The sequence below is a fragment of the Ostrinia nubilalis genome, chromosome 5 (genome assembly GCF_963855985.1).
Source record: "Ostrinia nubilalis chromosome 5, ilOstNubi1.1, whole genome shotgun sequence".
Taxonomy (NCBI): domain Eukaryota; kingdom Metazoa; phylum Arthropoda; class Insecta; order Lepidoptera; family Crambidae; genus Ostrinia; species Ostrinia nubilalis.
This window is the reverse complement of record NC_087092.1, coordinates 8,821,148-8,831,520: the sequence shown is the minus strand read 5'-3', so window position 1 is coordinate 8,831,520 and position 10,373 is coordinate 8,821,148. Positions and strand designations below refer to the sequence as shown.

General features: G+C 36.7%; 2 protein-coding genes across 4 annotated transcripts in view; one reads left to right on the top strand and one right to left on the bottom strand.

Moving 5' to 3' along the window:
* Nucleotides 1–83: 83 nt before the first annotated feature.
* LOC135071832 (aminoacyl tRNA synthase complex-interacting multifunctional protein 2-like) lies at nt 84–1,986 on the top strand. 3 transcript variants are annotated; one of them, XM_063965660.1, is made up of 5 exons: nt 84–182; nt 271–448; nt 695–838; nt 1,275–1,494; nt 1,609–1,986. In XM_063965660.1, the coding sequence occupies exons 2-5, from the start codon at nt 302–304 to the stop codon at nt 1,977–1,979; spliced, it is 882 nt and encodes a 293-aa protein (XP_063821730.1). In that variant the 5' UTR covers nt 84–182; nt 271–301; the 3' UTR covers nt 1,980–1,986. The 3 variants fall into 3 exon arrangements, with proteins under 3 accessions (XP_063821730.1, XP_063821731.1, XP_063821729.1); XM_063965661.1 differs by having other exon boundaries at nt 85–182; nt 271–430; nt 695–841; XM_063965659.1 differs by having other exon boundaries at nt 85–182; nt 695–841.
* Nucleotides 1,987–2,142: 156 nt separating this feature from the next.
* The window catches only part of LOC135071830 (protein sidekick), a 43,675-nt gene continuing 35,444 nt past the window's right edge, over nt 2,143–10,373 (bottom strand). The window contains exons 26-29 of the mRNA XM_063965656.1: nt 9,642–9,771; nt 8,661–8,981; nt 8,035–8,327; nt 2,143–6,945 (exon numbers count right to left, since the gene is read on the bottom strand). Coding sequence (XP_063821726.1) covers nt 6,703–6,945; nt 8,035–8,327; nt 8,661–8,981; nt 9,642–9,771 — 987 coding nt within the window. The 3' untranslated portion in view covers nt 2,143–6,702. The remainder of the gene's footprint in view (nt 6,946–8,034; nt 8,328–8,660; nt 8,982–9,641; nt 9,772–10,373) is intronic.

The following is a 10,373-nucleotide window of genomic DNA, read 5'->3' as shown; positions in this document are numbered from 1 at the left end:
CATTATCGATAGCCAATGAGGCTTTTAACAAAAAAAAAGTCAACTGTCAGTGCTGCTGTCACTACACCACCTATCCATTCATTCATTCATTCATTCAATGATAAAAAAATCCATGAGTCTGCGGCACCTGCGGCTCTACTAAAATAGGATTTTTCCGATTTGAAAAATAGTTTTCCTTCGAGGTAAGTGTTCGGATTTATCTATTTTTAGTTAATACTATTGCATAATATTTTGTTAAATTATTGCATGGTACCCTTTTCATTTCAATAGTGTGCATACTCATCAACACGTATTCACGATAATGATGTATCGTATGAAGAAAATAATTTCACACGATGAAGTAATAGAGTTACCGAAGTGTATGTACCATGTAAAAAATCCAAACGAAGCTTTGCGGACGAGCGAAATCGATATCAATATCAGTGACCAGGTTATCAAACTTCTTAAGGTTTATTTCACCTATATTTATAATTTTAAGTACTATATTTGTATTATCTTTATCCGTTGTCTAGTACCCATAGCACAAGCTTTGCTTAGTTTGGGGCTAGCGGCGCAGTGTAAAATGTCCAAGAATATTTATATTATTTTACATCCATGCAGTTGATTAAACAGCTTTCATATTTTATGCTACTTCATTTTCTTTTATCTCAGCGACATTACAAAATATAGGCTTAACCATGTGATTAATTTACAGGCACCTAATATAAAAATGACTGAGTTGGAACATCGACAAGATGTCCTTTTGAAGAAACTGGATGTCCTTTATGAAAGAATAAAGACTATTAGTTCAATATGCACATTCACAGATACACCAGCTCATGCTAAAACTGGAGCTCAGGTTGTAAGTTATCTTAATAATTTTATTCCCTTGAAAGAGGCAGTATACAGGGTAGAATTTCGTAATGCCTCCTGCAGGGAACATACTATAAAAACTGTATAGAAAATTTTACTAAAAAGAATCATTACTTTATTTTTTTAAAGAACAGCAGTCAGCTATTTCCTGAAAAACTCAAGATTTCGTCCTTTTACCTTTCATTTAATTTATCAAGTTTGTTAGAGATTTGATCCTGTAATTTTTAACACATTGTAGTCGGTTCGATTCTCAGGTTGTGGCAAGGTTATTTTCGAAAATCCTTGAATGCAGTTTTGAGTAAAATTTTCTATTTACAGTATTAAGAGTACTTTCCCTACAGGTTGCATTACAAAATTTCAGCCTGTATATTGAACAATTTAATATAAAATTTAAGTTTCATACTTCCTTGCTTCTATTTCAGATTCCTATGCCAGAAGAAGTGGTGTTGAATATCAACCCAGACAGTCTGCCATGGTATTTGAATGTTTTTCTAAAGGACTCTCCAACTGTTGCTAGTTTAAGTTGGCATATTCATTCTTCAGTACCTAATGAAAAAGTTGCAAAGATAAAGGCATTTGTGAAGAACTTAAAAAGTGCAACTGATTCTTCAAAAATTAATTTGAGGCTGATATTTAAGTCTGGTAAGATATCTTATATTCTTATCCATTCATTCTGCATGTTACTTGTAACTTAAGTGCAATGTGCATATTCATATTATTATTATAATATATTGATTCTAATAAAGTTTTTTTTAGTTTCAGCTGATCCTGAATTGAAGTTATCTACACTTGCAGTCCCAATTATAGGCAATGTTAATATACTAAGGTACCTGTGTCTAGTGTATCCAACTGTTCTTCCTTATGACTATAAAGATTATAATATGGAGGGATTATTGGATCTCTGCCATTTGCTTGAGAAAACACCAGAGAAGAACAAAGAAGCTATTATACTAAAAATATTTGCTCAATCAAAGGGCTGGATTTGTAATGGACAACTTTCTATCGTTGATATAGCTGTCTATAATGTTATCAAGCAGTTACGAAGTCGGCCTAAATCTGTGCCAAAGGATTGGTTTGATAAGTGTGAAAAGCTATATGTATGTAAGTCTGAAAATAAAGTTAAATAAACTATAATTTTGTATTTTTTAAGCCCTACACTTACATAGGTACTTTTAAATTTTATGTATTGCAGGGATACACTTATATCTATGCAATAAATTCAGTTTTCATGAATACAGAACTCAATATTAATAGGTTTTTAGGTTAATAAATGCAAATAAAAGTCTCATATACACAATATCTTCCATATATTGTCTACAGAGGTTCATTTTACATAGTATACCCATAAACTATAAGGTGCCAATATTATTATTTATGTAACAAATTAAAAAGTGTATGTACATAGTTTTGGTTAGACCTAATAGTATTTGGCTATTTTATTCTACAAAAATCCAAATAGTCTACAACAATGGCACCTGTAAAAAAACAGTTTTTCAGTTTTGTTTGGATTACACATTCAAATTGAGATAAACCTCTGAAGCCGTAACATTCAATTTGTTTGCATTGTTTTCGTAATTTTTAAAATAGTTATGACCATGTGGCCTAAAGAAATTATAATATTGTTTTTATTAGGTAGTATAAAAATGACTGGATTTCTCTGCCTGTTTTTATGCAAAGGTACTTCTAACCACATTATCACATAAATGATGTGGCGAGAATTAATTTATTCAATATCCAGCCGTGCCAAGGAAGTCTCTCTAGAAAATGGTATAAAATACAGTTGTGTTCTTAAACCTTGTCTATGACGCTTATTATACGAGTCTATTATTTCTATTCCTAATAACTTTCATAATGGAATTATTATTGAGGAATCTATGTTTACAATTAAAATTTGTAAAGTTTTTTTAAGTAAGTAGGTATATGAATAGTCCATTAATGATAGTTTTTCAGTGTAAGGATTGTATATTCGTATTTCGTATAACAATCATCTATCACTAGCATAAAATTCAGGATAATTTTTAATTATTTCATTCTATCTTTATCTTATAATAGCAGAAATACAGGTGGATTAGAAAATACATAAAAGTACATAATCAAAAATTCTGTATCCCAATCAAAATCTATTTTATGGGAAATTAACTGAGCTGTTTATAGAGTATTTTGTCTAAATGTTAAATATTCTAATAAGTGATTAGATGTAAAATTTTGGTGGAATATGTAGAAGATATTTCGAGTTCAGTTACAAGTTATATAAAATAACATCATAGATCACAGATTTTTAAAGTTGTGCCAAATTCAATCTCGCTAGTAAATGCAGCTGCCTTATATATAAAAAGAATATTTACAATAACAAACATGATTAAAATCTAAAACTATCAGTCAATTGCATATTTTATAATAATACGTTATTTTATAAAATAATTAAAAAGCTGCGAAAAGTAGTCTTATAAATAAAACCTAAATTAAATAATTATCTATCTAAAATAAAACTACTTGATAGTCTTTATTAACGTTTCCTTATTCTTTTTTTATGAAAATGCTTACAACTGTGGAGTTTTTTAAGCTATACCAATATTTAAGTTTTGTAATAGTTACAATTCAAAAACATTAAATATTGGTCAGTGGCTTCAGCTGTGATATGGGTACATTACGTTCACCGAACACAATATACTATTTATTCATCAATCGATATGATAATAATAGTATCGTGTCTAACAATTACTATAATATATTGGTCATTATTTATATTCTTGAGTAGTTTTTATTGTTTCGTCGTTCCTCAAAATAGGTCCCAAATTACATACAGGGTGTCCCAAAAACAATGGATAACCCTGTAACCATCGATAGGCCTCGCCATGGTCTCCCTAACGTCCAATTTTGACCCCAGTAAAAATATCACCGTTTTCAAGATTTTTAAGTTTTTGTGCATTTTTAGAAAATTGCCACCTGCGATTACTTTTCCTCATGCCATTTCTACAAATGAGGATACTTTTCAATCTAGTTTTTTTCCTTATCACAAGGGATAGTTGGGCTATCAAAAGAAAAGATTAAAGTTCAACAAACTAGTTTAAAAGTATGAAAATTTTAAGAAATTGCAGAGAAGAAGGAAAAATTAATTCATTGTCTTGCACTTTTGATCAGCCATCGTGTAAAAAAAATGTAGGAAGACCATCGTGCCCATTACCTTAAAAACTTCTTTGGTTAATTGAGATTCTGAAAAGGTATCACAAGCTTATGTATTCTGTATTATTTTTATCTTATGGCTACTTGAATAGCAACTAGTATGAAAACTGCAAAAATGAGTTTTTCTCGTAATAGTTAAACTAGGACTGCATAGTGGCATCAAATACAAATGGATAATTTTTAGCGTAGGAATTTTAATAAAGCAACATTTTATCATCATCGTCATCATCATTTCAGCCATAGGACGTCCACTGCTGAACATAGGCCTGTACCCCAATGATTTTCATAATGACCGCTTGGTAGCGGCCTGCATCCAGCACCTTCCTGATTACCTTTATGAGGTCGTCGGTCCACTTTGTAGGTGGACGTCCTACGATGCGCTTTCCGATACATAGCCTCCACTACATCGGTGATATTTTTACTGGGGTCAAAAATGGACGTTAGGGAGATCATGGCGAGGCCTATCGATGGTTACAGGGTTATCCATTGTTTTTGGGACACCCTGTATAAAAAAAATTACGTCATCATAAGTACTTTCACATTACATCCAACATTTATAAAATGGTGTTCTTTCAGCAAAAAGTAATAGATTAATCTCCCACAAATATCTTATAAAAATCAGTTTAGCTCGACAACTTTGTATCGACAAGGACTTTCGTTTAGCTGTAAAGTGCGATCGCACAAATGATGAACGAACTGCAAAGAAACATTACATAGTAAAGGTTATTTGTTACGGAACTCAAAAAAATTTTACGTTAAGCCGGACATGTTTGGCTTTTTACTATTTTACGGTCTTGTCCGGCCAAATATTGGCTTGTCCGGCTTTTTTATTTGGCTGCCGTGCCAGGCGAAAGTCGAGCCACAGAATAATATGAAGCGCACGCATCATGATGTTGGGCAACCGATGATGATAGTACTCACACCAATTGTCCCCCCCCCCCCCCGTTACATGTCCGGCTTTTAGGGTTAAGTGTCCGGCCAAATGAAGCACAGAGTCCGGCTTTTGTGGTTTAGAGATCGCAAGTTTGTAAATGCTATCAGTTATAGAGCTCTTTTCTACAATAACCAGCAGTTTTGATGCCTATGTACCATATGCCACCTATGTATGATCAAAATTATGCATATAGAAATTAAATCACGGATTTATTTGAACACTATCATCAGTAAAACTTTCAAGATGAATATAATAAATTACATAAAAGAGTTGCCGCAACTATTTTCAATGTTGTCGGCGATTATGATTGTAAGGCTTCAAAATTTGCTTTGTATATTATAAAATTATAAAGCCGTGAACCATTTATATCACTATATTTTTGTATTTTACTGCAATAAACTTAACAGCATACATAATATAATATCATCACATTAATGCAGGTACATAAATCTATGATTTATGTAATCACTATCATTAAAACAATATTTTACCAAAATGGTTAATATGGCAGCACCAATGAAATGTATTTCTTACAACTTCCTATACATATCTTAATAAAATTCAAGAAAATTTTAATTGTTTTCCCTGGTTTGTATAGTTGATGAATGATACATGAGGAAGTTTAAATTATTAGAGGCCTCATTAACTACAAATCAATACAATTAATTATGCTACAATTGCTTGCTTATCAAGAAGGGAATATTATTTTTGTATTTTTAAATATACTTTATTATTATTATGGCTCACCATATGCAATGACACTATCATTAATAATGTAACGAGATCTCGTATCATAGTAACATCATAATTACTTTAATTGGTCGTAGTACAACGAATAAAATGATCTTGTAGTTACATCCAACGATCTTCGTTTATAATGGCTACTAAGATTTTTACGCTAGCTGCCTTTCCTAAATTGCTAATCTACGCTAATATGTACAAAAATAGATAATGAATAAGATGGGCAGTGTTGGCGATTACTATGGAACCATTCACTAAACGAAACCAATGGCTATCCTTTTTCTTTAGATAAAATAGAAGAGGAATAGATAAAATTTCATGCTCAATCTATTTAATGTTTACAAGATAATTGTATTTTTAGCTTCAGTCTCGTTTGTATCGACTAAAGCGAAAAAGAGACACTTTCGGTTTCGTTTGAGTCGTAGTTCAAACTCGAATCGCCCCAATTAAGTCCTAGTATGTACAAAATATGTTAAGTCCGGTCGCCGAGCAGATAGAATTTCGTCGAATGACCCCAAGCTTGCCATCCTTATCACTCGCACTTAATTATATTGCTGTCGCGACTGTGCGATGGGCGGCCGCAGTGAGTGTGCCAGAGCGACAGCAATATAATTACACGCGAGCGATGAGTGAAGTGGCAATGGGCAGGGCACATAGTACGCAGAACTGACGGCCGATGGGGCAGCAAGGTTCTGGAGTGGAGGCCGCGTACCGGTAAACGTAGGACGTCCACCCACAAGGTGGACCGACGACATCATAAAGGTAGCAGGAAAGCGCTGGACGCAGGCCGCTACCAACCGGGTAACATGGAAAGCATTGGGGGAGGCCTATGTTCAGCAGTGGACGTCCTATGGCTGAGATGATAATGATAGGTAGCTTGGGGTCATTGGACGAAATTCTATCTGCTCGGCGACCGGACTTTAGACAGGGCAGTGTTTAAGCTACATGTGCACGGCTTGCAGCGGCGCCGCGACGGGCGCGGGCGGCTCGTGTCATACGAAGGAGGAGAAGCCGGGCAGCGGCGCGCGGGACCGCGCCATGTTGTTCATGACGATCTGGCCGCCGTTGAGGCTCATGACGGCGCTGCCCTCGGGCTCGCTGTCCGTGTAGCTGGAGTAGTTGCGCACGGGCCGCTGCCGCTTCCACGACTGGCGCAGCGTGTCGTTCACGTTCGCGTAGTGGTTCACGAACGAGTGCGGCTCCGATCTAACGCTCTCGTTCTCGCTCTCCGAATTCTATGAATGAAAATTTTACGCTCATTTCAGTTAATGCGCCTGTGGGCTTAGTGCGAGTTTACATCAAACGTCTTCACTAGTGACTGTGTAAAAAAAGACATTTTAAATGTATGACGGATTGTACAGCGACCCTAGCGGATACTTTCAAGAACTAAAATCTTCATAGATTTTTTAAACGCAATCACAGTGACGACGTTTGATGTAAACTCAAACTAAGCCCTCTGATTTGTTTACCGTTTGGCTTGCATAGATGTTCTGGGCCAAACAGTTGTAATAAAGAAGAATAATACAAAACGAAGAAAGTACGCTACAGTATGTACACGATAAAATAAATTAAAAACATCTAAAGGTTTGGAAGATTGTACAAAAATACTATACAATAATTATTTATGTATGGATGATGAATGAGCTTTAGCTATGAAGTTGGATATATTTTATTTGAAGGATATATCTTACACCAGGATTATGTTTACTAAAGGTTATAGCTTACTGGCGGCAAATGTGTGAATCCGCCACTAATTAGCAACTAGAGGAACTAGCATAGCATTAGTTTTGATACTAACAAGACTTTTAAATAATTAATCTTAGGTGTTTCTTATAGTTTGAACTTTAACATCCATATCCATTTGAAAAATTCATCTTATCCGCTGTAGATACATCCTTTTAAATCTTTAGTTTCATTTAGACATTCAAAATACATTTTTTATTTAGCTGATAAAATTTCATGGGTTTTAAAATATGAACTCTCAGGCTTGGCGTTTATGAGTTCATTTCCTACCGTTATTGTTTTAAGTAATATGATGTAACGAATTAAATACACATTACATTAATTTTACACAGCCTTTCCTTAATATCAATCGCGGCAAGCCTCGCCTGGAAGTTCAAAACCAAAGTGCCTATTGAAAGAGGTGCTCATCTTTTGGAAGCGTGACCAAATGATAATTAGCGATAGCGGATATCTCATTGATATTTACCGTCACGAAATCCGATCGGTAGTGGTGAAGGGAAAAAATAAGTTCCGAATTTAGTGACACGGAGCACGTGGGCGATCGGGAGAGTTCAGACAACGCTGATTTTGATGGTGATTACCTGCGAGTCCGTGGAGCTCATTTCGGATGGTTTTTCTGTGACGGAGGAGTCGTCGGGGTTTTCGTCGTAGGCGCGGAGGCTTTCCTCGTCGCTGTGGTAGGCGACGTTGGCGGGGGAGGGGCGCGGAGGGGACTTGCCGAGCGCGCCGGCCTTGCGCCGCAGCGTGCCGCCGGCGCCGAGCGCGCCCACGCTTGCCACGGAGTTCTGGCGCGAGCGGTACAGCTCCATGGCCAGTGAACCGCGCTCGTCCGTCTCGCCTGCCAGTGACTCCTCTAACGTCTTTTGGGCTTCCTCTGCAATTTTTTCGAAAGTGTGTCGTTATTGTTTCGATAAACAAAGCTTGTCTTATATCCACATTTATACACTAAACATCTTCACGCTAAAACATTGTCAAATAATTTAAAATCATGATATTTAGAAAACTACATTGCGCATTATTGCACTTTTAAAATACATAAAGGTATGATATAATGTCTATGAAATTAGTAATAGGTCCTGGATATGTAAAGGTCTGTGTTTTATACAGATGTCGAATACCACAAAGTGATTAACATTTATGTGACAAATTCTTTACACCAGTCATTAAAATTTAACTTTTTTTTAAGATAATCTTAATTAAAACTTACTTTTGTATTTATAACTTTTGCTCTTCACGCAAAGTATCGCGATGACCATAATAATGATGATCACAGACGCGGCCGCTAGCGCCACCATGAACCAAGTTCGGCGGTAGAACGGTCGGTGTTGCAGGTATCCATACTCGAGGTACAACTTGGAAGGCGTTACGATCACTTTGTCGCTGTACGTAGGGTTGCTTATCCCGTACTTGTTGTACGCTATCACGCGGAACGAGTAAGCCGTTGACGGCAGCAAACTCTGGTATGATATCGTAAACTCAACTAGCATTCCGTTGCTGGTGCGCGTTATAGTCTCCCATCTTGCGTCATCTGAAAAAATACAGGATTGGTACAGTAAAGTGATTTTAACACAATGTAGAAGCATTTTAGAACATTCACGCAAATAAGAAATAAGTTAGAAACAGAAAAATGGTGCATTTCGGCAGTCAAAGTCGAGTTATAGGTAGGGAAACACGTGCTCAAGGTTATTTTATATACTATCCAACTTACAGACTTGCCACGATTCCTTGGCTGCATTGAAAATAAATCAATTTAATCATTAATATTGTGTAACAAAATATGATTGCATGGCAAATATTGCCAATTGGTCATTGAGATTGATAGGGATCATGTTCAACTGTCGATGTTTATAGGCTGAAAAATTATGAATGGCAATTTGTAAAGACTTGCTGATCTTGTTTAAAACTGAAGGTAGTTGTGTTGGGAATGTCTTGATTATTGTCGATAGAAGTATTGTAATCGGGCGACTTCGCGTGATGTAGCACGACACATCAACGATGAGTACCTATGAAAAGGTATCTCACAATATCTGACGACATCGCACAACATTGCCTGACATGTGTCATAGAAGTAATCTAGGTGCCACATGATTGCCCGAGGGAACACCACACGAGGTCCTTGTATCGTCCCTATGGCAAACAAATATGTAATCTGTCAACACCGAAAAAAAAAATTTTTCATATAGCGTACCTTTCTTCCTGGCCTCGATGTAATACCCCAGCAGTGGGCCGTTTCCGGACGGCGCATTCTCCCAGCTGAGGTGCAGCGCGGCGGGATCGGGCGCCAGGCGTAGTGAACGCGGCGGCGCGGGGGAACCGGCCTATGGGGCAACGATGTAATGGTGAAGTGAACCGATGACATCAATGATATCGTGACAAAATTTTACTATATTATCGATATGACCATCTAAAGACACACTGGTCGCGCCTCACGGACTCAGCGTCTCCCAGAATGGTGGGGGCACGAGTGGGGGCTACGATATAATATAAACGTTTGCGCGCCGCGCGGGGCCCTTCTCTTTTGCTCACGAATCCATACTGTCCCGGTCACGGTTTCTACTTCCATTGCTTTGTATCTACTTAAATATTTAATAGTAAACCTGTTATCTACCAGTCTACTTGAGTTGTTACTTATTCAAGAAACCTAGAAATCTCTACACACACATACACATTTGCTGAACTATTGAACACACACTACCTTATCACACACACATCCTTATCACACGCGCGAGTGATAAGGATGGGTAGCTTGGGGTCATTGTACGAATTTCTATCCGCTCGGCGACCGAGCTTTTCATGACCCAACGGGGGGCAAGTTAGAGAATGCATTAAAGGCAGTTCGCATTAAGATCATAATTATTTTGTGCATCAAAGTATTAAATAACTGACCAAGACGATTATCGCTCATGGGCTTTTCACAATT